General features: G+C 36.7%; 1 protein-coding gene across 1 annotated transcript in view; it reads right to left on the bottom strand.

Moving 5' to 3' along the window:
• The window catches only part of PKHD1 (PKHD1 ciliary IPT domain containing fibrocystin/polyductin), a 448,252-nt gene that overhangs the window by 134,234 nt on the left and 286,132 nt on the right, over window positions 1-27,886 (bottom strand). Inside the window, exons 53-54 of the mRNA XM_052647828.1 lie at window positions 18,471-18,584; window positions 15,976-16,063 (exon numbers count right to left, since the gene is read on the bottom strand). Of these exons, the coding sequence (XP_052503788.1) occupies window positions 15,976-16,063; window positions 18,471-18,584 (202 nt within the window). The remainder of the gene's footprint in view (window positions 1-15,975; window positions 16,064-18,470; window positions 18,585-27,886) is intronic.

The raw sequence follows: 27,886 nt of genomic DNA, 5'->3' as shown, positions 1-27,886 counted from the left end.
ATCAAGAAATATATATTGTCTGAGCAACAGTACCTGCCACACACTATAGTAGGTGCTAGAGACATACTGGTGAATGAAACAGACATTTAATTTAAAAATGACAACTTAGATTGTGACTAGAAGACATTTTTTGTTTAACAAACATCCTTGACTAGTAGATTTTGACTAGCAGACACTAGTCTACTATGTGAGTGGAGAATTCACAGATGATTCATACATAACATTCAGTTCAGTTCAGTTCAGTCACTCAGTCGTGTCCGACTCTCTGCAACCAGCCCTGAATTGCAGCACACCAGGTCTCCTTGTCCATCACCAACTCCCGGAGTTTACTCAAACTCACGTCCATCGAGTTGGTGATGCCATCCAGCCATCTCATCCTCTGTCATCCCCTTCTCCTCCTGCCCCCAATCCCTCCTGGCATCAGAGTCTTTTCCAATGAGTCAACTCTTCGCATGAGGTGGCCAAAGTACTGGAGCTTCAGCTTTAGCATCATTCCTCCCAAAGAAATCCTAGGACTGATCTCTATAGGATGGACTGGTTGGATCTCCTTGCAGGCCAAGGGACTCTCAAGAGTCTTCTCCAGCAACACAGTGCAAAAGTATCAATTCTTTGGCACTCAGCTTTCTTCACAGTCCAACTCTCACATCCATACATGACCACTGGAAAAACCATAGCCTTGACTAGATGGACTTTTGTTGGCAAAGTAATGTCTCTGCTTTTGAATATGCTATTTAGGTTGGTCATAACTTTCCTTCCATGGAGTAAGCGTCTTTTAATTTCATGGCTGCAATCACCATCTGCAGTGATTTTGGAACCCCCCAAAATAAAGTCTGACACTGTTTCTCCATCTATTTGCCATGAAGTGATGGGATCAGATGCCATGATCTTCATTTTTGAATGTTGAGCTTTAAGCCAACTTTTTCACTCTCCTCTTTCACTTTCATCAACAGGCTTTTGAGTTCCTCTTCACTTTCTGCCATAAGGGTGGTGTCATCTGCATATCTGAGGTGACTGATATTTCTCCCGGCAATCCTGATTCCAGCTTGTGCTTCTTCCAGCCCAGCATTTATCATGATGTACTCAGCATAGAATTTAAATAAGCAGGGTGACAATATACAGCCTTGACATACTCCTTTTCGTATCTGGAACCAGTCTGTTGTTCCATGTCCAGTTCTAACTGTTGCTTCCTGACCTGCATATAGGTTTCTCAAGAGGCAGGTCAGGTGGTCTGGTATTCCCATCTCTTTCCAAAAAAAAAATAAGTTATGGGGGGTCATTTGTGGGCCAATGGTGTAAATTTTTTATTAACCAAAGATTGTAATTAATTTAAATCTATGTGATGTGCCTGAGGTTAAAGAGAAGAAGAGACTGAAAAAGACAGAGAAAAGACTTCTGTCAGTTTTACAATTTTAATTAAAGAATTTAGACATGCTTTGCTGATTTGCTGTGACATCCTAAAAAACTCACAGTTACAAAATAATAAAGCAACCCTTAGCTTTAAAGGCAAGGAAACCAATATTCAGAAAGAATAAATAACAAAACTCAAGATTAGATAACTAAATGAAGTCAGAGGTTGAGCTAAGCCTAAAGTCTCCTGATCAAATTCAAATTCTTTCCTTTAAATGACATCATCCTATCTGTTTGATTCTTAGCTCTTCACATATAATAAAAAGCAAAACTGCTACATTTCATAATGACTATATTATGATAACCCACAAATTTGTGAGATCTGTAACTCAAACAGTAGATTATTGTATGTGTGTGTGTGTGCTCAGTCATGTCCAGCTCTCTGCAAGCCCATGGACTGTAGCTGGTCAGGCTCCTCTGTCCACAGAATTATCAAGGCAAGAATACTAGAATGGGTTGCCATTTCCTTCTCCAGGGGATCTTTCCAACGCAGGGATCGAACTCCAGTTTTTTAGTGAATTCTTTACTGAGCCACCTGAGAAGCCCACAGTCCATTATTATATAGTCATTAAAAAGTACATTGTAGTAGAACACTGAATTACAGTGTTCATTTTTTTCATTGACTAAAAGAAAAGGATATAAAATAAGATGCCCCATTTATTTTTAGTAAAGTAATACATGCACAGAAAACAGAAAATAGGAAAGATGCACACTAAAAATGTCACCTCGCCAATGGAAGGTGAGTTTATTAGTCATTTTCACTTCAATCTAAATTTTCTAACTTACCAGGTAGTATATGGAAGAAAAATTTACTTCTTAAAAAGAAAATCAGGTGATGGATAAAAAGTCACACCAAAGCCGATTAGGAGTATAACTGAAATCAATCCTTTCCTTCATGGCCAGTATTATTGGGATAATCTTTTTATTTTTGTTTATATTGTTGAATAGAGATTTTCAGACATAGGTCATGACAGTGTTCAGGAAAGTTCCTTGTGAAAAATGAAAATTAAAACTCGTTCCCTAGGGAGCACAGGAGATTTACAGGGCTGTAAATTCTTCTGTGTGATACTTTAAGGATGGCTACATGCCATTATACATTTGTTGAAGCCCACAGAGCAACACAAAGTATGAACCGTAATATAAACTAAGAAATAGTTAGAGCCTTATCCCTCAACTCCCTTATATAAGTCCTCTGCTCCAACCTGATGAACCTGCTGACCCTGCCAAGAAATAGATAATGTGCTTCTCACCTATCTATTAAAATATCATCTCCTGTATTCTGCTCTTCCGTCTTAAAAATGTACTGAAGCTCCTTTGCCTTCAAGAAGTCATCCCATGGGAAGCTCTCCACTGAACACCCAGTCCCATTTCTGTTCATCATTTTGACCAAACAGATACCACTGCTTTGTAAATGATTTTGTACTCTCTTCTGCGGCTACCCAACTTTGACATTGTTGTGTGTGTACTAAGTCACTTCAGTCATGTCCGACTCTTTGTGACCCTATGGACTGTAGCCCACCAGGCTCCTCTGTCCATGGGAATTCTGCAGGTAAGAATGCTAGAATGGGTTGCCATTTCCTCCTCCAGGAGATCTTCCCAACCCAGCGATGGAACCCGACATCACTTATGTCTCCTGCATTGGCAGGCAGGTTCTTCACCACTAGTGCCACTTGATAGTTAATATTTAATGAAAATAGGACTATCCAGCTATGTAAACCCCAGAGCTCCTCACAATTTTCTAGGCAAAGAGAAAAGGAATTACTGAAATTATTATTCCAAACTTTACAATAAAAATATAAATGAACTTAACTTTTGTCATGCTGGTTTCCAAAACCTTACAGATCTATGAACAATTCTCTCTCCTGTATACTACTGAAATCTTGAGATTCTGTATCTCTTAAGAAAATATACAAATGGCAAGGGAGCATGGCTCCTTCTCTGTCTACACAGCAATAGTAGTAAATTCAGGGAAATTTTTGGTTCCAGTATTAATAGCCTAGAAAGTTCTGCTAGTCAAGTATCAATATTCCTTAAACTCTTTCAATTCAAAGATTCACTCTTCCTACTTGAAGGAAGACCCATCAACCATTTCAAGAAATCCTAGCTTAAGCCTTAAGGATTTGAATCCCAGCTCGATTTCATGTGTCTGATTAATACTAATAAGAATCTTATAGCTACAGGGGAGAGGGGAGAGTTGCTCACTTTTCTGAGCAAAACACACCAAAAATAACAAATAAACCAAAAAATAAAAAGAGTTGTTTGCAACATAATTGGCTCTAAATGGAAACCATATGAGAAGAGAGAGGAAACTGAATAATCACTGCAAAAGTCTCCTGAAAGATAACTTTTGAAAAGTATAAACAAAATATCAGCAGCTTCCTTTGTTTTTGCATTAAGTTTTTCCTAGTTTAGAGAAAAATGCAATACTTTTGGTCAAAAGGACATAATTACAAAGAATGAAACAAATACACTTACAAATTTGATTTAAAACTTTTTGCCACCATTCATATAGAAATACCTATAACTTAAATGAATTTAATTAAACTTTAGGGAGATCTTAACGACAACAGATGCACTTGACCATAGGTTCAGAGTGTTGGATGTCAAAATGTTCTTCCCTGAGGAATTAAGAGTGGCCATAGAATTCTGATCTTTAGTAATACTGAGGCTTTTTTTTTTTTTAACTCCTGTTTAAACTTTCTTTTGTCAATTGCCATTGAAATTGGCCAAGGACGCTCAGACTCCAGTGAACTATGTGAGGTGTTTAAAGAAACTGAATCCTGTAATGGTATTGATGGTGACGGTAATAATATGAATGGTCCTTGGTGTCAACTGTTTGTCTGCCATTCTATGTCATGCTTAGTCATGTCCAACTTTTGAGGCCCTTTGGATTGTAGCCCATCAGGGTCCTCTATCCATGGGATTTTTCTAGGCAAGAATACTGGACTCGGTTGCCATTCTCCTCCTCCAGGTGATCTTCCCAATCCAGGGATTGAGCCCATGTCTCCATTGGGAAAGCCCTCAACTGTTTGCCTACCTGATCTATTTTCTCCTTTTTTCTGGAAACACATCACATCTCTTCTGAGACCTGATCTCCTCATTCACCACACTAAGTGGTCTTAGTGAGACCTGCACACCTTTTGCCAAAGGGTGGGCAAGGGATCCAACCTGCCTTCATTAGTTAAAATCCTTTCCCTTTTCCAGCTTTATGAGGTATAATCAAAAAATAAAGTTGTAGGGCTTCCCTTGTGGCTCAGCTGGTAAAGAATTCTCCTGCAATGAGGGAGACTTGGGTTTGATCCCTGGGTTGGGAAGATCCCCTGGAGAAGGAAATGGCTACCCACTCAAATACTGTGGCCTGGAGAATTCCATGGACTGTATAGTCCATGGTGTTACAAAGAGTCAGATACGACTGAGCAACTTTCACTCACTCACTCAAGATATTTCAAGCATATAATATGCTGATTTGATATGATATACATACACATTCTGAAAAGATTCCCCCACTGAGCTAATCAATACATCAGTCACCTCACACATTCACCTTTTTTTTGCTATTGTTTGGTGAGAACACTCGAGTTCTACTCTCTTAGCAAGTTATACATTACAGTGCTAACAACTGCAGTCTCCTGGACTTTTGAATTGCAACTAAGGAGAAAGAGAAATTTCCTCTCTAATGGTAAAGCTGGGAAAAGCCAACGGCTTCAGGCTTCAGTTGCACCTTACAGAATGTGGAAATCTCTTCAGTAGGAACAAGTGAGGCTAAAATAGAGAAAGAGGAGAGGTGGAGGGAGGGCCCAATGCAATTTCCCAAATGGATTAAGAAGGGTTGCTTTTACTTTTACTTTCCATTGAAAGAATCCTGGTTACTGTAATAACTACCATGACGTGAGGCTGACGTAGCGCCAGAAACCAGCCTAAGTGCTTTATACACATTGATTCACTTAATCCTTATAACTACTCTATTAACCAAGTATTATTTTTTTCCTATTATAGAAAAAGAAACTGAGACTCAGAGAAAGTACCTTACCTGAAATACACTTTTAGTTAATTGCATAATTAAAAGTATTTTAATCTGCTGTCCTCAATGTTCCAGCTCATTTTCATTGTAGGAATCTATGTCCCTCCTCCCTTCCTAATTCATATGTCTTTTCCAAGCATGGAGACAATAGCCAGTTTAAGATTAGGACCCACTAGCTCATTGGACCAAAAGGAACCATCTTCTTTTGGATACTACAATGTGATCCTGAACTCCTGCTAATAAATGAAGAAGGTCACCATCTTTATGTTCTAATATTTGAACTAAGTTGTTACAGTATATTCATGAGGTTTGATTAATGAGCACCAAAATAATTATAGTAATTTTTGAATTTAAATTCAATATTCTAATTTATTAGACAAGATGCCATTGAGTCAACAGGCTCTATAAGTACTGATTTCCAGAAAAGACACATCAGTCCAGTGTAGCACACACTTATTAAGAACTCTTCTTTAATTTATGTTGTGTGCTGGATGCTAAATAATACACCAAATAAATAAGTAAAAAAACCAGTATTTTCCTCTCCTGTAGAACACTACTTGGAGGAACAGGACATACATACCTGAAGCAGCTTAGTATCAATTACTAAGAAGTATATTTTTATTAAAATTATAAATCATAGAATCACATGGTATATTGATTCAAATGGTAGAAAATCAGTGTGTGCTGGAGGGGAGACTGAATGTCCTGTGGGAGGTGTGATAGAATCTTTAAAGATCAGTAGGAAGTGTAAAGGTAAAGAAGAGATGCAAGGGTACTTCTGACCCTCTAATTGCATTTATCAAATATTTAGAAAGCCAGTAGAGAAGCTGTTTTGGAAAGCAACATGGAAGTGCCAAAGTGAGTGTGTAGCAGAAGGAGACACAATAAATATTCCAAACAAAGTGTATCCACAGAGCAGCCACTGTGGAAAATAATGTAGAATTTCGCTTAAAAACTAAAAATAGAGTTTCCCTATGATCCAGCAATCCCACCCCCCACCATAGATCTGGAAAAGACAAAAGCTCTAACTTGAAAAGATACATGTACCCCAATGTTCATAGCAGTACTATTTATAATAGTGAAGACACAGAAACAACCCAAGTGCCAAACAACAGATGAAAAGATAAAGAAGACATGGTATATATACACAATGGAAAATTAATCAGCTATTTAAAAAAAGAATGAAATAGTGCCATCTGCAGCAACATGGATGGACCCAGAAATTGTCATACTAAGTGAAATAAGTCAGACAGGGAAAGACAATATTATATGGTATCACTTGTATGTGTAACACAAAATAATGCAGATAAACTGATTTATGAAAGAGAAACAGACAGACATAAAAAATAAAGTTATGGGTACCAAAGGGGATGGAGGTATGGGATAAATTGGCAATATGGGATTAACAGATGCACACTACTATATATAAAATAGACAACAAGGGTTTACTATATAGGACAGGGAACTACATTCAATATCTTATAATAAACTATAAAGAAAAGGAACATTAGACAGACATATTAAATTGGCTTTTAATAGAAGGAAGATTGTAGATCAATGTTTAAAGAAACAGGTTGATTGAGGTCTGTAGTTCAGTTAATACTGTATTAATATCAACTTGTTGAATTTTATAGTCTGTGGTTATGTAAGATATCATTAAGGAAAGCTGAATCAAGGATACATGGGAATTCTACTATTTTTGCAACTTCCTGTGAGTCTTAAATTATTTCACATATTTTTAAAAGGTTAAAAAAAGAAATCCATAAAATGAATGCACTATGATAACCATATATCATTATATATAAACGTATTAAAGTACTCCTCCTCAGGACTGATACTAAATAATTTTGTTTTTAATATGATTGTGTTTTTAATATTTGTAGTATGTAGAACACAAAAAATGGAATCAGACAAGCTATGGTAAAAATCTAACCTCAGAAACTATAGCTTTCTGACCTTGGAAATTTTACTTCTCTTCTCCAGCCTCAGTTTTTATATCTATAAAGTGCAGATAGTAACATGTAACTTGTAGCACTGAGAGATTTAAGTTAGATAGTGTATGTACAATGCTTGGTAGATGTCTGACACAGAATGAGCCTAGATGATAAGAACTCAGTAAGTGGCAGCTAGTTAATTACTATCGATAGTTTTAATTAATAAAATTGAGTTTCTTTCACAATAGCCTATAACTTGATTCTGAATGAGGTTTTTAACACATTCTTATAAGAAAAATCCATTCATATGGCTCCTGCCAAATTCCAACTTGCTAACCTGATAACAATTAAAGATTCTTATTGATTCCTGTTAGAAATGCCTCCCTGACAAATTCTTCTGGGCATCAGAAAAGCACTTTAAACTCAACCTGACCAAATCTGAACTCATCTTTTCCAACAAATTTAGTCCTCCACTAGTGAATGGTGCTGCCACCCATTTACACAAACCAGACCCAAGTAAGCACCTCACGCCCAATTCATCCTCAGATGGAGAGGATCCTATGGTCCTTGCCCACTCCCTCCCACCATATCTTCAGTGTGCCTTTTGTCCAGGAAAACTCTAGTCAAAGAATAAGATTAATCAGAGAAGTAAAAAATGCAGAAACAAAGGAAAACCATAAGGAGACTAAATAATAATAATATAACCATCAATCATATTCAAGGACCTTTTGTTCTTTCTCAAGGGCTTATAGATAATATTCTAAGCCGTATCCTATGCACTGTCTTATAGATACTAAAACACTAGATGGAAGAAGTTAACTACATAATGACCAGACTACCCAGGACATGAGCTGCCACATTCCGAGAACTGGCCTCAAAGAAATGGGAACAAATGGAACTGAGTTTAACTGTAATGAAAAGAACCAGCAGGAGATGGAACAACGGACTGGTTCCAAACTAGGAAAGGAGTACATCAAGGCTATATTTTGTCACCCTGCTTATTTAACTTATATGCAGAGGACATCATTGGAGAAGGAATGGCAACCCACTCCAGTGTTCTTGCCTAGAGAATCCCAGGGACAGGGGAGCCTGGTGGGCTGCTGTCTATGGGGTTGCACAGAGTCGGACACGACTGAAGCGACTTAGCAGCAATAGCAGTAGCAGCAGCAGCAGAGTACATCATGAGAAATGCCAGGCTGGATGGAGCACAAGCTGGAATCAAGATTGACAGGAGAAATATCAATAACCTCAGACCAGCAGATGACACCACCCTTATGGCAGAAAGCAAAGAAGAACTAAAGAGCCTCTTGATGACAGTGAAAGAGAACAGTGAAAAAGTTGGCTTAAAACTCAACATTCAGAAAACTAAGATCATGGCATCTGGTCCCATCACTTCATGGCAAACAGATGGGGAAACAATGGAAACTGTGACAGACGTTATTTTCTTGAGTCCCAAATCACTGCAGATGGTGATGGAAGCCATGAAATTAAAATACGTTTGTTCCTTGAAAGAAAAGCTATGACAAACCTAGACAGCATATTAAAAAGCAGACACATTACTTTGCCAACAAAGTTCTATATAGTCAAAGCTATGGTTTTTCCAGTAGTCATGTACGGATGTGAGAAATGGACTATAAAGAAAGCTAAGCACCAAAGAATTGATGCTTTTGAACTGTGGAATTGGAGAAGACTCTTGAGAGTCCCTTGGACTTCAAGGATATCAAACTAGTCAATCTTAAAGGAAATCAACCCTGAATATTCATTGAAAGGACTGATGCTGGAGCTGAAACTCCAATACTTTAGCCACCTGATGCGAAGAACTGACTCATTGGAAAAGACCCTGATGGTGGGAAATTTTGAAGGCAGAAGAAGGGGATGACAGAGGATGAGATGGTTGGATGGCACCACTGACTCAATGGACATGAGTTTGAGCAAACTCTGGGAGTTGGTGATAGACAGGGAGGCCTGCTGTGCTGCAGCCCATGTGGTCACAAAGAGGAGAGTGAAAAAGTTGGCTTAAAGCTCAACATTCAGAAAACGAAGATCATGGCATCTGGTCCCATCACTTCATGGCAGATAGATGGGGAAATAGTGGAAACAGTGTCAGACTTTATTTTGGGGGGCTCCAAAATCACTTTAGATGGTGATTGCAGCTATGAAACTAAAAGACACTTACTCCTTGGAAGGAAAGTTATGACCAACCTAAATAGCATATTCAAAAGCAGAGACATTACTTTGCCAACAAAGGTCCATCTAGTCAAGGCTATGGTTTTTCCAGTAGTCATGTATGGATGTGAGAGTTGGACTGTGAAGAAAGCTAAGTGCTGAAGAATTGATGCTTTTGAACTGTGGTGCTGGAGAAGACTCTTGAGAGTCCCTTGGACTGCAACAAGATCCAACCAGTCCATTCTAAAGGTGATCAATCCTGGGTGTTCTTTGGAAGGAATGATGCTAAAGCTGAAACTCCAGTATTTTGGACACCTCATGCGAAGAGCTGACTCATTGGAAAAAACTCTGATGCTGGGAGGGATTGGGGGGCAGGAGGAAAAGGGGACGACAGAGGATGAGATGGCTGGATGGCATCACCGACTTGATGGACATGAGTCTGCGTGAACTCCGGGAGATGGTGAGGGACAGGGAGGCCTGGAGTGCTGCTATTTATGGGGTCACAAACAGTCGGACACGACTGAACTGAACTGAACTGAAGCGCTGTTTGCTCTGGCTACAGTACTCTTCGCACACACCCTGCCCCCACTTTGCTTAGTGAATGCCCACTCATCTTTTAGTTCCCACCTTTGAAACCACTCTTAAGGGAAGCCTTCTCTAACCTCAATCATTGCCTCAAGTTCTCATGTTTTTAGAATTCTATACCACCTTCCTTCATAGCCTCTATCATAGATGCAATTTTACATTACTTTTTATTTGATTAATGTCTGAAGGCAGAGATCATGTCAATTTTCACTGGTAATCGTATATTCAGGCCACCGTTCAATGTCTGACATATGGTAAGAATTCACAAAAATTGTGTTGAAATATATAGCAATGTTAGCATAACTACAAAAATAACAACTTTCTATTAAGATATTCTGTACTTCGAGAAAAACACACCAAAGCAGCAGCTATCTATCAACTCATCAACAGTTTCCTTGCTGTGCTATATGTCTTTCAGACATTTCTTTATTTACATATATGTATACGTAAATATTACTTTTAGTTACAAAAGTAGGCTAATATGTAATATTTCTCCCCCATCCCCACTGCCTATATCTTTTCCCCTTTGTCACCTGAAATTCATTCTTTTTCACTTTTGCCAATTTGAAATTTTAAAACGGTATTTAATTTTCATTTGCTTAATATGTATTTCAGTTCTAGTACAGAACATTTTTGCCTATGTTTGTTAGTCAGATGCATGTCTTCTTTTGTGATTTATGCAATTCATTCAACTGTTTAGCAATTAATCTTCTGGTATTCATACTGTTTTCTTTTTATTCTTAACAGTGCTTTACATACAAAAATATTAACCCTCCATACATACTATTGTATATTGTAAATATTTTCTCATTTGTCAATTGCCATTTTATTTTGTAACTGACATGCAAAAATACTGGTCTTTTTAACGTTCCCAAATCTATTATTTCTTGCTGTTATGTTTGTTATAATTCTTGTTATGATCCCACAAGTGTTTCCTAGTTCAAAATCATACAATATTTAAATGTTCTTCAGATAATTTTATGGTTTTGCTTTATAACATTTAGTCATTTTAAATTCATCTATAATTTATAGTACACTTGTTTGTTGGAAGGAAAGCTATGACAAACCTAGACAGCGTATTAAAAAGCAGAGACATTAGTTTGCCAACAAAGTTCTGTACAGTCAAATCTATGGTTTTTCCAGTAATCATGTATGGGTGTGAGAGTTGGACTATAAAGAAAGCTGAGCACCAAAGAACTGATGCTTTTGAACTGTGTCCCTTGGATTGCAAGGAGATCAAACCAGTCAATCCTAAAGGAAATCTGTTCAGAATGATGCTGATGCTGAAGCTTCACTGCTTTGGCCACCTGATGCGAAGAACTGACTCATTGGAAAAGACCCTGATGGTGGGAAATATTGAAGGCAGGAGGAGAAGGGGATGACAGAGGATGAGATGGATGAATGGCACCACCGCCTTGATGGACATGAGTTTGAGCAAGCTCTGGGACTTGATGATGGACAAGGAAGCCTGGCATGCTGCAGTCCATGGGGTCACAAAGAGTTGGACATGACTGAGCAACTGAACTGAACTGATAATTTATAGTAAAGGATAAAGTGGGAATCTAATTTTATATTTTTCCAAAGCATTGACCAATTATTCCAGCACAAATTTTCAACTAAATGGGAAGCCCTTAAAATTGAAATGCTAATTTATTCCAATTCTATTTGAATATTGCTATGTAGTCTATTGCTGTGTAGTCTCTCCAGTTCTGGTGCCAATAACAATAATTACTCACATTAAAGGTGTGTGTGTGTATATATATATATATGATTCCCAACCCAGGGATCAAACCAAGGTCTCCCACATTGCAGGCAGATTCTTTACCAGCTGAGCCACCAGGGAAGCTCAAGAATACTAGAGTGGGTAGCCTAGTCCTTCTCAAGTGGGTCTTCCTGGAATCAAAGTAGGGTTTCCTGCACTGCAGGAGGATTTTTTACCAGATGAGCTACCAGGGATGCAATATACATATATACACACACATATATATGTATGTATTTAAATAATTGATAACATTTGGCTATCTTCAAGTATTTAATGTACCAGAAGACATAGATTTAATGAGTCAGATTCAAAATGCATTTTTTGGTTTGTGATTAAATTTGCATTAAATTGACATGTTTAAAACATGGAGTTTTTCCATTTATGTTTTGCATCACCATTTATTCTGATCTCCTTTATGCCTTTGACTAGTGTTTTATAGATCTGCTTTTATGGCTCCTGTAATTTCACTTGTTTATTTATAGATATTTTCAATTGAAATTTTAAATAACACTGTACACTGTAATTTAAAATTGTAATGCTCACATATTAAAAGGCTATTGATTTGTGCTTTTACTGAAAGCTCCTGTTGTTTTTTCAGATGATTCTCTACTTTTCTAGAAAAAAAGTGTATATAATCTTCAAAAAAAAAAAGATAATTTGAATTCCTCTTGGTAGTTACAGCTGATTTTTTTAGTTACAGTATTTACTTGATTCAATATATTGGCTAAAAATTTGTAAACTATTTTTAGTGAGAGCTGTAATATACTGTGATTTTTAATGCCAGTTTTTCAATAGAAAAGAAAGTTGCTTGTATAAGAGAGATTTTTAATTATTTATTTTCTATTATTACTTAAAGCAGTGATTCTCAACTAATGACTAAACCACCCCATTAAGAAACATATCATTATAGTCTTAATTTATCATTTATTCCAAGAATGCAAGCTGAATTTTACTAAACGCATTTCTGTTTTGTACCAAACTGAACAAATTCTTAGTCTTTATATTTTTTTATTTAGGTAAGTTATATTAATTAATTCATTTCAAACCATCCTGCTTTGCTTGAATTAATCACTCATTTTCCAATAAATTACTGGATTTCATTTGTTGCTGTTTTATTTAGGATACAGCTTGGATGTTGCCTCAGTTTTCTCTTTTTGAGTTATCTTTAGCAGCTGTTTTAAAAATTATTTTATACATGCTTGCTAAAACGAATTGGCAGTCTTCACATATTTTTCTATGCTATGGAATAGATTATAGAGCACAATAAGTGTTTGTTGACTGCATGAATGGGTAGGAGAACATGCCATAAATTTATTTGAACAAAATGTATTCTTGGAAATAAATATTTGATAACTTTACGATTTTTGCTGTTATTGGTTCTCTCAAATTTTAGTCTTCTTTAGACAATTATGATCATTTATGTTTCTATATATAACTTATTTTTTCTTAATTTCAGAATGATACTCTATAGATATACATATTTTTAGATTACCATTTTAATCTCTTCGGTATCTATTATATTTGAATCCCCATTTCTGAATTATATTTTGTTTTGTGTGCTTAGGTAGTAAAGATTATACCGGTACTTCTAAAAAAAAAATCAAGTCTACTAATTTCTACTTTGTAAATTACCAATTTCTGTCTTTATCAGGTATGGATTGATTTCATACATGCGAAGAGTTGACTCATTGGAAAAGACTCTGATGCTGGGAGGGATTGGGGGCAGGAGGAGAAGGGGACGACCCAGGATGAGATGGCTGGATGGCATCATGGACTCGATGGACGTGAGTCTGAGTGAACTCCGGGAGATGGTGATGGACAGGGAGGCCTGGCGTGCTGCGATTCACGGGGTCGCAAAGTGTCGGACACGACTGAGCGACTGAACTGAACTGTGGTTATTTTGTTTCTGGTTTCTAATACTAACAACCTGGTTCATTTATTTTTATATTTTCTTATTCAACAATAAAGGCATTTAATGTGATGACATGTATGGCCATGTCTTATTCAATTATTCTCATTACTGTTATTTTCCAAGTATTCTATTGATAAAAGTTTGATCTCTTTGATACAAAAGTTATTTAGGAGAAGATATATCATTTTTTTTCTTCCATCTTGCAAAAGATTAAGGCAGTTGGCTAAAATTTTGTGTTAATCTCTGTTTATTTTACTGTAATTGTTGTATATAATTTATTAAAATTTATTAAACTTTTTAATTATAATTATATTGGGGTAAACATATTTTATATAAACCAATTAAATTGTCTTTACTATTTAGTCATATTTCTTCATATTTTCTTTATAATTTTAATCTAATTTAAAGGTTTAAAATGAAAGAGGTAAGCAAACTTCATTGCCTTCATTATTATTTTTGTTTCTGTTAATTTCCTTTCTTTTTTTAGAGATTTACTTTATATATTTCATATACAACATAAGATATTACGCTATCTGGTATAAAACTTTCCTTACTGTATCTATACTCATATCTATACTTTCATTACTATTTCTGTTTCTGGTAATTTCCTATCTTTTTTATAGAGATTTACTTTATTTCTATATTATCTAGCGTAAAACTTTCCTTACTATACCTATTTTTATTAACCTTTTGACAATTTCTGGATTTTATTTGCATTCTTAAATTTTAGATTCAGTTTAATCTCTTTATTAGAACACGGTTTTTAATTTTTTTCAGTTCTTGCAAAGTGGAAGGTTTCTTTTGCTCTCATATGTGAACAGCATTTTAGCAGGTCTATGTTTATAAGCCAAACCTTTGCCTATAATCATTTTTCCCTACACATGTATAGATTCTTGCACTAATATCTTCTGACATTTAACGGTGTAGAGAATTCTAATGTTATCAAGCTTTATGTCTTCTTTTGTTTTTCTTTTACTTTTTTCACTGTTTTGTCTTATGCTGTGAGGATTTGGAGCAGTCATGATTCTCAATGTTGTTCAAATGAAATGGAACTAATTCCAAGTCTTTTATGTGTATTTTAGTTAAGTTTTAATTATTCTTTGTGGTGTCATTATTCTGGACTCTTATTAAAAAGAGCCATCATTCTGGACTCTTATTAAAAAGAGCCATCACCAAAATGTGCTTTTATTTTCTGTTCTCTATTTCTAATACCTTCTCTTTTATCATTTTATCTCTTGATCTTATCTCTTCATTCATGTAGATTCCATCAGTTTCTTTTTTATGTTGCCTACTCATTTCATGGAAAAGGGCTTGGCAACCCACTCCAGTATTCTTGCCTGGAGAATCCCAAGGACAGAGGAACCTGGCCGGCTACAAGTCCATAGAGTCGCAAAGACTCAGATACGACTGAAGCGACTTAGCATGAATGAACGCACTCACTTTGAGGCAGCGGTGATTTTATTCTTTATTGCCATCAAAGTATTATTAAATTCCATCATTGAATTTAAATTCCATAACATTCTTTATATACTTCATCTCACTCATTTTATCTCATCACTTCAATTCAAATATTACAGTCCGACCTCATATTTTATCTATTATCTCATAGAATTCATATTTTTTAAAGATTTACTGACAGCAGTAAACATGTATTATCTAAAATTTACTCCTTACTTAGAGAATGAACTTATGGTTGCCAGGGGCAAGGATGGGGGAAAGGGATAGTTATGGAGTTTGGGATGAACGTGTACCCACTGCTGTATTTAAAATGGATCAACAAGGACCTACTGTACAGCACACAGAACTCTGCAAGTGTTATGTGGCAGCCTGGACAGGAGCAGAGTTTGGGGGAGAATGGATATATGTATATACATGGCTGAGAACCTCACCCAAAACTATTACAACATTGTTAATCAACTGTACCTCAATACAAAACAAAAAGTTTAAAAATAAATAAATAAAATTTACTCCTTAAATAAATTATATCCTCCCCAACCCTTTGCTTGTTTTGTTCTCCTATTACATTACAGAGTATGTTTTAAATCCCTGTAGCCTTTAATATTTCCCACTTATCTCACCTTGAATTATGATTCTTAACCTAAAATTTAATTTCCTATTGTAACAAAACCTCCAGCCAAAGCAAGTTAAACCAAAAAATATATCCCCCTAAATTACTCTCATTCCTTACCTCTCATTGCCTGAAGCAATGTCAGCCCCAAGACGTGTCCAGGATTTCTTAGGATAAGCACTATGAAGCTGAACTTTCCCAAACACTCCTGAAAATAAAAGGAGCAACAGTTTGATAGGAAACTCCTTCCAAGAAAATTAAGACCACACAAGTAAAATTCACTGGAGCACTTATTGTGTAAGATACATAATACAGAAACTGTATGTTAAGATGTCAACCTTATTATAAAAAGAACATTTAAGTGCTTTATTTTCAGCAGGTCACCTATATCTCACATAACTATGAAACATTTTTCTCTTTAAAACTATAGAGAAATGAATGCTACATCACACCTAGAAATCCAAGAGCTGGAAAACAGACCCCTCTAACAGCTAACTAGTTAGATTTCCACCATTAAGTGTCTCCAAACCATTTGCAACTCTGTTGGAAGCTAACCGGTTTTGATATTTTGTGTTATACAGTAGATTTTCTGAAGAAAAGGGTAATTTTGTTTCCTGAAGAAAGAGATTTGGTGCTATGAGCTTTATTTTCAGTGGCTGGACCTCAGTGGGTTTTGTTTTGTTTTGTTTTGTTTTGTTTGCATTACAGATATCAAAGGATAGATCTCTAACTCCTTTGTTTCAAAATATAATTTATTTCAGACTCATAAATTAAAGTCTTACCAGGGACATGCTTGATGAAGTCCAGTTTTATTCCTCCAGGTCTTTCCTCTTACACATTTTATTGCCATTTAAAATCACATAAGGCAAAATTCTCCATATTTTAGTCATCTAAATATGTTTTGAGCATGAAATCAAGCAGCACCAGAATTATGACTGTGCACCCTTAACATGTCTATTTATTTGTTATTAGATAAATAACCATACATACAAATGAATATATTTATACATGTTTGAATAGAAGTTTCTAGTATTTTCTTCCTGCACCCAAATGGATTGATTGCCTTCATACCCTTGGATTAATGTACCCCTTTTACTGGAATTCAAAGATTTCACAATTTTTAGCAGCAAATGCATAAATAAAGGAAGTAAACACCAGTCAGGCATAAATAGTATGCCTTGGGCTTTCATCCAATGTAAACTAAAAAAAGCTCAATTAATTAGAACCTAATCAACTATTTGTGTCAGCACCCACAGTTTTACCATATTCTCAGCAAAAAGTCAGAAGATAATAAAACTAAAATAAGGATTAGTGGAAATGAAAACAATATTCCCACTTTCAGGACATGTTGTGGAATCAGTCTTTCATAACAATAATATAATATCATCATTATCAAAAAATTAATATTTTCCACTATTAGCTATGAAAGCTATATAGGAGAGGAACATGGAGTAATTTAGAAGAATTTCCAACAACAAAGATTTTAACATAAACCATTTTATTTCCTTTAATTTACCAGAAAGATTTGCTGATCATTCCCAGTCACCAAAGGTTTACTGCAAAACAACACAATTTCTTATTTGTTTCAAGAAGATTATAATACTCGTAGAGATTATTTTAAATTTTACTTATGCAGTGACAAACATTTCATTCCTTTTTCAATTTAGCATCAGAGAAATTTTCAAAAAACACTTGTTTGGCAATACAGCTGACATTGCGAATCAAGCTGCACACCCTCATATACTCTTAACGCAAGCCTAGTCCACGTCTTTGGTGGCACTCCATGGAACAGAGTGGTTACCAGACAAAAAAACGTCTGTGTTCCTGTTATGATCCATCTAGTCTGTCAACTTGGAAAAAAGTAAAATATTCCGTAACCTCATGTTCATAAAAAGATAAAATAAATAGCACATATGAAAAATCATTTGGAAGCAATAAATCTCTATCAAAGTATTACATGGCAATGGCTATACTTTATGAAACTAGGTTATCAAACTTCATGCTATCCTAATATGATTGTTTCCATTTTACTGAGTGACTGAGATCTTATAAAACTGGAATTACCATACAGAGAAAATAAGAAAATACCAGAAATCGGTAAAAAGTCTCTTATACTTTTCCCTTAAAACTACTTTATTGTGTGGCCCTTACATCATACTTATACAAGCTCAGTCCCAGTTTCTTTGTTCTTCTGTAGATGAATTTTAAAATAGGACTTGGTACTGTGGCAGTTTCAAATGAAGAAATTGTCAACAGTAAATGTTTCTTAGTAATCTATAGATCTATCAGTTTTAAAATATTATGAATAACCACACAGTATTCAAAGCTGATAATACAGACTGTCCAGCCTTTGGTGTCTGACCAGTCTTGGATAAAAATCTAAGGTTCTGACAGCATTAACACTGTATGGGTTTCAGCATATTGTTTACCATTTCTGAGTCTTAGTTTTGATATCTCTAGAATGGATACTCCTTACAGGAGAGCCGTTAAATGAAATCATAAATATAAATTCCCTGGAAGCGTGCCTGGAATTTGGCAGGTGTTCTATGAATGATACTTCCCCATCAGAAAATACATACGTTTCATTTTTAATAACAGTGGCATTATACTCTTACCAACTGTTCCTGGATCAATATGAATTCCATTGAAACGGTCACAAAAGACTCCCTCTGAAGCTCTAAGGTGAATTAGAAGCTTTTTTTCTTTTTCTAAGGGATTTTCTGAAGTACCTGTTTAAAAAGAAAAATATATAATGCAAATTTATTTGAAGTTAAGGAGATAGAAGGAAGTTGTGATGTAATTTTGAGAATGCAAAATAGATGCTATAAAATAGAGTAGGTGGAAAACAGCCAATGTTGCACAGATGAAATAAGAAAAGGTAGAGAAATAAGATGCAGTGAACATGTCTGAGGAAGACTGGATTACTGCTCAGCAGATATTCACTCTTTTTAAGGCAGAGTGTACTTTCCTGACCTATTAATAGTGAGCTTGGTCACATGATTTGTTTGGGCCAGTGAAATTTGGGTAGAAGTGACAGTAATGCCAGTTCTGAGTTGATGCTTCAAAATGCTGGACAAGTTTCATCTGATCTTTTGTAGTAACATTTCTTGCCATGAAAGGAGAATTCCTTAAGTAGCCCCCAGGGTCTGGATGAAGAAACATATGCAGCAGACCCAAACGAAACCCCTTAGCTTGAACCAAGTCAAACTGAGTCTGGCATCAATATTTGTTGTTGAGAGCCACTGAAACTTGGGGATTCTTTGTTACCCAGCATTATTCCAGCAAAACCTGACTGATACACTGTCTATGGCTGGATCCCCACATTGCTCTACATGTATTTTAGCAATTAATCTTCACAACACACCTGATAAGTAAGATCTCATCTCAGGGTTAAATACTCATACAGAAAGAGAAACAGAGGCTAAGGAATTCATCCAAATTTATCCAACTAGTAAGTAATGGTCTGAATTTGAACAATGGTCTGTTTGTGCTGTGTTTTATGAAACAAATAATGGGTTATTATCTAAGCCTAAACTCTTTTAGCAGCATAAGGACACAATCTTCAGGCTGTGATGTTCAATGAGCAGTTGGGAATTACTTCTGACCTTAACCTGTTGATGTAAACTGCAGAGTTTGGTCACTTTCATAGAAAGAGAATTGCTTGGGGAAATTACTGAAACTGTGTTTCTGAGTATGAACCTATCAAAGATTATTTTCTTCAGGAATATATCTTAGAGGATATAAAATATAACAAAGCCCAGGTGGAGCTAGTGGTAAAGAACCTGCCTACCAATGCCAATGCAGAAGTAAGAGATGCAGGTCTGATCCCTGGGTCTGGAAGATCCTCTGGAGAAGGAAATAGTATTCTTGCCTGGAAAATCCCATGGACAGAGGAGCCTGGCAGGCTAGAGTCCATAAGGTCGCAAAGTCAGACATGACTGAAGCAACTTGGTACACTTATTAGATTTTTGAAGAAGCAGCTAATGAGAAGATTATCTCCAAACTGGATAAAAGAAGCTGACAAAACACATCTGTTATCAAACATGTCTTTCCACTTCGAAATACCTGAAAACAAAACCCAGAATGAGGCTGCCAAATATGATATGAAGTAAATGGAAACTTAAAATTGCCTGGTTGTTCTTTTGGCTAAGTGGTCTTTCAGGGGCATAAAATCATGTTCCCCAGTTGGCACCCCATCTATACTTGGGAAGCCAAAAGCTCAGTGTGATTTGCCAGCTTGATGCATACCTAGCTCTACAGTCCAGGCTTCACAGCCATCGGTCTACAGACGACCGTTGAAAGTAAGACTCAGAGAGATAGGTAAATTTTCCTGGAGTCAAACAGTATGACAATGGGCATGCAAGAATTAGACCCCACAGCCTGTTTTCTCAATAAGATGGTAAAGGACTTGGTTGTTCCACCTAGGTACTCAGCTGAGTGACTAATATATCCTCTTAGCCAAAACAAAGAAGTGCTAGAGCAGAAAGAAGGGATGCTGGGGAGGAGGAGAATGTTCAGAAAATGTGTGTGGTGTAGCTCTTATCTGGCGGTTTGAAGTCTGTCCAGTAAGCTGTTTTCCAACTGTGATTTCATTTATTTCACGGAGGGTAGTTTAGATTCTTGGGGGGGAAATGGCCTAGCACTAAACAGATACCAGAGAGAAAAAAAAAAAAGTAGGACAGCTTTTGCCCTAGAGAAATGTATGCAGAGTCCCACGAAAAGAGTTCAACGTTCCTCTAAAATCAGAGATTAAATCAATTATGCAACCCAAAACAGCAGCACATGCGGAGCTTTCACAGAAAGTCTGGGCAAAATTAGTCAGCCTGCCGTGATCTTTGAGTATCTGAAATGGCCAGAGTTTGGATTCTTCATTGTGATGTGGGGGGAGGGAAACATGGAGAATAGGGACCAAGCAGAAAGAAGGCAAGAATGACCTAAGAGAAGGAAAGACATGCTATGTTAACATGAAAACAGTGTCTCTCGAATGTGTAGAAGCTGTTCAATGAAAAGCCTTAAAGTTCAAACTCCTCACTGTATGCTCAGATCCAGCAAAAGAAAGGTGAAGTGCCCTCACCAGCCTGGGCTTTGTCCCTAATTGAGAGGAACCACAGCTAAGAGAAGGCTCTAGGAATCATGCAATTCTCTGATTTTCCTCTCTAAAGCTGCTTAGAGATGCTCTAAACTGTAACAAAGGGCATTTTCAGCCTTGATGGATGCAGATACTCACAATGGAGGGGAAATTGTTGCCATGCTGCACAGGCAAGCCAGGTGTTTTTGCATACCTGATTTCATTGAATTCTCACAACCCAGTGATGGATATTGCTAAGGTTCTCATGAAGAGATGGCAACAAAGAGAGGTTAAGGAGCATTTAACAGATGACACAACTAAAAAGTGAGGGAGCTGGGCTTAGGCTGAGAAGTCCCATCGGTGAACACGTGCCCACAGAGGAACATGAAAGAAGTAAAGAGAAGTTGTCACAATTTAGGATGATGGTGGGCAATGGAGGGGAAACAGAATACGTTCCAGATGCTAAAATCACCTGGGGAGATGGAAGGAAAGTAAGTTCTGGTATATAAAAGATAACTGTTATAATGATTTGAGGAATATGGTACAAATGGATTCCATGAACTTCAAAGGTAAGAAAAAGAGAAAAGGGCCTTTGGTAGAATCAACTATAAACCTAGTTTACACTTAAAGTCCACCCTTTTAGCATGACCCTCCATACCTGGTGACTAAGCCAACATACACTGAACTACTTACTTACTGCCCCCTCTACCCTCCTGTGTGTCCGTGAGATTCCCCAGGCTTTTATATGCCTACCTCATCCTGTCCTGTTCCTGCTGCTGCTGCTGCTAAGTTGCTTCAGTCATGTCTGACTCTGTGTGACCCCATAGACGGCAGCCCACCAGGCTCCCCCGTCCCTGGGATTCTCCAGGCAAGAACACTGGAGTGGGTTGCCATTTCCTTCTCCAATGCATGAAATTGAAAAGTGAAAGTGAAGTTGCTCAGTCATGTCCGACTCTTAGCGACCCCATGGACTGCAGCCCACCAGGCTCCTCCGTCCATGGGATTTTCCAGGCAAGAGTACTGGAGTGGGGTGACATTACCTTCTCCTGTTGCTAATCACCCCTCAAAACTTGGCTTCACTGTAGTTTATTTCTTTCTTTCTTTTTTTTTTTTTTTGTAGTTTATTTCTAAAAGGCTCCTATGACCTTGAACTAGATGTCCCCTTCTGTGCATAAAAAAGTCCGGGCCCCTTGCTGCGATAAGTCTCCTTTGAGGAACCTGCCCTCAAGAAACAGTATGGAACACAGGCAAAGGTTAATGCCCAAAGTTCTCCTCTGCAGTGTTATCTATTTATAATTGCAAATATTGGAAAATGGTTTGAAATAGCAAATGATTGGAAACAAATTTATGCCTTTAGAACTACTCCCTTCCCCTGCCTGTCAGTTTCCCTGCCATGCTAAAGAGCTGAGCCATCTTAACCAAGTCCCCAAACAAGACCAAACCAAGCTCAGAGGCAACCTTCTCTAGGATCCTTCCTGTCAACTACATCTGTGTTAAGGGGCCTTCTGTGGGCTACCACACATACTGTGTTCTCCCTCAATGCTTCAAAATTGTACTGTAAGTGCCTTCTATTAGGCTTCCTCCTCTTTACAGTACACTCCCGGAGAGAAAGGGCTGTGTGTTTCTATCAGAGTTCACTTATAGTTTGTCCCCCAAACAGTGAACTAGGTAATTTTAACCAATCCTCTTGCAGAAAACAATCAGATACTCCACAGTCAAAAAGACTCAGTTCACACATAAGAATACTAAGTATGTATGTGCCTAGCATCATACCTTCAGAGTAAATAAAGCAAAATTGACAAAGGAGGCAAGAACATATACAATGGAGAAAAGACAATCTCTTTAACAAGCGTTGCTGGGAAAACTGGTCAACCACTTGTAAAAGAATGAAACTAGAACACTTTCTAACACTATACACAAAAACAAACTCAAAATGGATTAAAGATCTAAACATAAGACCAGAAACTATAAAACTCCTAGAGGAGAACATAGGCAAAACACTCTCCGACATAAATCACAGCAAGATCCTCTAAGACCCACCTCCCAGAATATTGGAAATAAAAGCAAAAATAAACAAATGGGACCTAAATTAAAATTAAAAGCTTCTGCACAACAAAGGAAACTATAAGCAAGGTGAAAAGACAGCCTTCAGAATGGGAGAAAATAATAGCAAATAAAGCAACTGACAAACAACTAATCTCAAAAATATACAAGCAACTGCTGCAGCTCAATTCCAGAAAAATAAGTGACCCAATCAAAAAATGGGCCAAAGAACTAAATAGACATTTCTCCAAAGAAGACATACAGATGGTTAACAAACACATGAAAAGATGCTCAACATCACTCTTTATCAGAGAAATGCAAATCAAAACCACAATGAGGTACCATTTCACGCCAGTCAGAATGGCTACAATCCAAAAATCTACAAGCAATAAATGCTGGAGAGGGTGTGGAGAAAAGGGAACCCTCTTACACCATTGGTTGGAATGCAAACTAGGACAGCCACTATGGAGAACAGTGTGGAGATTCCTTTAAAAACTGGAAATAGAATTGCCTTATGACCCAGCAATCCCACTGCTGGGCATACACACCGAGGAAACCAGAATTGAAAGAGACACATGTACCCCAGTGTTCATCGCAGCACTGTTTATAATACCCAGGACATGGAAGCAACCTAGATGTCCATCAGCAGATGAATGGATAAGAAAGCTGTGGTACATATACACAATGGAGTATTACTCAGCCGTTAAAAAAATACATTTGAATCAGTTCTAATGAGGTGGATGAAACTGGAGCCGATTATACAGAGTGAAGTAAGCCAGAAAGAAAAACACCAATACAGTATACTAACGCATATATAAGGAATTTAGAAAGATGGTAATAATAACCCTATATGCGAGATAGCAAAAGAGACACAGATGTATAGAACAGTCTTTTGGACTCTGTGGGAGAGGGAGAGGGTGGGATGATTTGGGAGAATGGCATTGAAACATGTATACTATCATGTAAGAAACAAATCACCAGTCCAGGTTCGATGCATGATACAGGATGCTTGGGGCTGGTGCACTGGGACGACCCAGAGGGATGGTACAGGGAGGGAGGTGGGAGGGGGTTCAGGATTGGGAACACATGTACACCCATGGCGGATTCATGTTGATGTATGGCAAAACCAATACAATATTGTAAAGTAATTAGCCTCCAATTAAAATAAATTTAATTTTTTTAAAAAAAAAGGAAAAAAGTGAAGAATGATAAGGAAAAGTAGATATACCTAAAATAACAGTGTCAAATTAAACACAACTGCTCATAAAATAAACAAGAAAATAATAAGGATGTAACAGGTTTGACTAATACAATGAACAAATAATAGGTGTAGATGAGAAATAGACTCATAAAGAAAATATGTTCTTTTCACACTTCCATAAAACATTCACAAATATGGATCATATGATGACCCTAAAGCAAATTTAGCGAATTTAAAAAGATTAAAACCATACAGCATATGCTTGCCTACCATATTTCAGTCAGAATATACAGTTCATCTAGGGAAAGATCTATAAAATGAGCTATATTAAAATAAAGGTTTTCCAATTATCTAGAAACATCATTAGAAGACTGCAGAAGCAAGCCACAGAGTAGGCAAAGGTATTCGCAACACATATAACTAACAAAAGGTGCTTTCCAAAATATATAAGTGACTTCAACAAATCAATATAAAAAAGATAATTCATCATTTAAAAAGGGGCAAGAGAGTAGCTACTTCAAAAAAAGATACCAAATAGACAAGAAAAATTTCAAAAGTGCTCAAATCACATTTAGTTCAGTTCAGTTCAGTTTGCAAATTAAAACAATCATGAGATCCCATTACATTCCCACTAGCATGGATTCCTGTTTAGTTGAACTATGTGCTGTTTATTTTATGAACTTTTCTGTACATGTGTTATATTTTGTACACATGTCATATTCTAAACACAGTAAATGATTATATTTCAAGGATACTCGTCAATAAGTACTTATTCATCAAAAGAATAAAAATTGGTTAAAATTACATTTGTTTTTCTGCTTCTCTAAACCACTAAATTTTTTAAAGCTTTAATGAGGTATAACTGATGTACAAAAAAATGCATATGTTTAAGATTTATTTACCAAAATGGTTACTGTTAAGTCTGTCCAGTAGAGACAAACCCAAGATAGATTTTGCTTAAAAACCTATACATTTAAGAAAAATGTGATGTTTGTCAGAGAACTAATATCCATCTGAAAATAGACAGATATTTCTATTCTTGATCTGATATTGAAATATGTGTTCTTTAACTGTTGGCTACCAATCTCCTTAGGACCTCACAGAAATGGAGTCTAGTACTTGCTGAACCTATAAAGAACAGAGCTTTTATGCTTTTGCCCTTGTAGTTAAATAAGTACAATATTTATAAGCCACATTATTTTGATTTCACCTTTTTATTAACCAGTAGTTTGATTAGAGAACGATCAGTGTAGACAGAAACTGATTTGTTGGCTGATGATCAATATTAGCTAAGTTACAAACTATTTCACAGATATCTATGTACCCTTAAATTTACATATGAAATGTGTAGCTAATTTATTATATTTTTAATCATAAACTTGAAAGAATATATTTTTTTTGGCTTGGGTTTATTTAATATATTATTTTTAAACATCATCAGAGGATTCTCTCTGGCAACTCAAGAAGTCTGACTACTGGGTATTGTGGCTTTAAGCTGGAGGATATGTTTTAATCTACACTTTTCTCTGGTTTGTCTCCTTCTTATTACTTAATCATCCAATGAGCCTTACAGAACTGTCAGTTTGGAAGGCAATAAACTGTGTATGGATTTTTCTTCTTCTTTAGGATTGAGAAACTCCCAATCATGGAAGCAATGAAACTTCCATACGCGTAGTACTTCATTTCCTGACAATCAAAGTCATGTGCTAATGATGACCTTAGGCTCCTGGCTACAAATGTGAGACAGGGCTGACAAATACTCATCATGGGCTCTGCAAAACAATATGTGACAACTTTTAGGCTAAAAACCCAGCTCCTACCATAATTACTGAATGACTAGGCAGTGCATCATGTGACCTGGCTCTGACAGGCCAGGCACAATGTTCTGCAGAGTCCTCAGGGACACTGAAATGTGGGGCCTGTGTTGTTTACTTAGGGATCAAGGAGATTTCTGTTAAGTTTTAAAGACACACATATATTATTACTGAGTATCCCTCTCTGAAATTCTCCTACAAACTATCACGAGAGAATTTTCCATTTGCAATTTTGAAAGTATGCATAAGATTAAAACACTTTCCATCGAGTTGCACATTTGGATCAATAACGTGCTAACATCACGGATATCTAAGATAACAAAGCACACAAATTAAAGCATGGAAATGATGTCTCATCTGAAAAAGGACAGGGATGAAAAGGATGCGTACAGACAGCTATTCCTGGGCAAAGAAATACAAACATTTAAAACACTCAACAAACCAATGTTTATTGAACAGGCTTTGAGTCAGGCATTTTTATAAGTCTTCCTCTCCTAGACAGAGTAAGATTGAAAATACTTTAGATTTGTACAAGATCACCAATTTTTTCAATGTGTTTTTACCCCCATTTATTTCTCCCATATGGGGATGGGGAAACATAAGTCATTTATACATTAACACTACAAGTCCGTCCTCACAGATGTTGAAATTTAAGTGTCAGGAGACTGGATGTATTGCAAGAAAAAGATATTAAGCTGAAAGACAGACTTAGATGTGTTCATTAATTTATACATACACTAGTCAGTCATATGGTACATTATCAGAAGGGTACTATGTCCTAGGTACAAGGGTTACAAAAATATTGTAAAGTCTATCATCTAATACAGAGAAGACATTCATGAGAACATACCATTTCATAACATAAAAATGAATTCAATAAAGATGATATGAATGATAGAATGAACCAGAAGAAAATATACACTAAAACCTACTGAATGGAGACAGAAAATGTTCATAGTAAAGGTAATCCTTGGGCAAAGGCTTGAAGGACAAAGATTTAAAGTGACTAAAATAACTTCTAATTCTGGTCCTGCTCTTTACCAGCTATGAGACCTTGGAACCAATCAATAATCTCTGTGGGTCTCAGTTCCATTATCTACATGCTGATATAATGATTCACACAATCTCTGAGGTCTAAGATATCATATTTATAAGTCCACTATTGGGGAATTTTCCAGAAGTTGTGTAACGAGTTGCTAAACTAGATTTATAATCCAGATATTTAGAATTCCCATATTCATGAAGATCCCAAACTAATTTCTGTCTTGTTAAAGTCATATGCATGAGATTATCAAAAAGTAGCTATTTTGGGGAGGAGATGAGATGTATGGAGAGAGTAACAGGGAAATTTACAATACCATATGTAAAATAAACAGCCAATGGGGATTTTCTGTATTAAAAAAAAAAAAGAGCCTGGTTTAAAAATAAATACAGGAAAGCATTCACAGCAAAAAAAATCTATTCATAAAAATCAGTTCAGTTCAGTTCAGTCGCTCAGTCGTGTCTGACTCTTTGCAACCCCATGAATCGCAAGACACCAGGCCTCCCTGACCATAACCAATTCCCGGAGTTCACCCAAATTCATGTGCATCGAGTCGGTGATGCCATCCAGCCATCTCATCCTCTGCCGTCCCTTTCTCCTCCTGCCCCCAATCCCTCCTAGCATCAGAGTCTTTTCCAATGAATCACCTTCGCATGAGGTGGCCAAAGTATTGGAGTTTCAGCCTCGGCATCAGTCCTTCCAATGAACACCCAGGACTGGTCTCCTTTAGCATGGACTGGTTGGATCTCCTTGCTGTCCAAGGGACTCTCAAGAATCTTCTCCAGCACCACAGTTCAAAAGCATCAATTCTTCAGCGTTCATTTCCATACATGACCACTGGGAAAACCATAGCCTTGACTAGA

This window comes from Budorcas taxicolor, chromosome 11 (assembly GCF_023091745.1).
Source record: "Budorcas taxicolor isolate Tak-1 chromosome 11, Takin1.1, whole genome shotgun sequence".
NCBI lineage: Eukaryota > Metazoa > Chordata > Mammalia > Artiodactyla > Bovidae > Budorcas > Budorcas taxicolor.
Note: the sequence above shows the minus strand (reverse complement) of the source record. Positions and strands in the feature narration are given on the sequence as shown.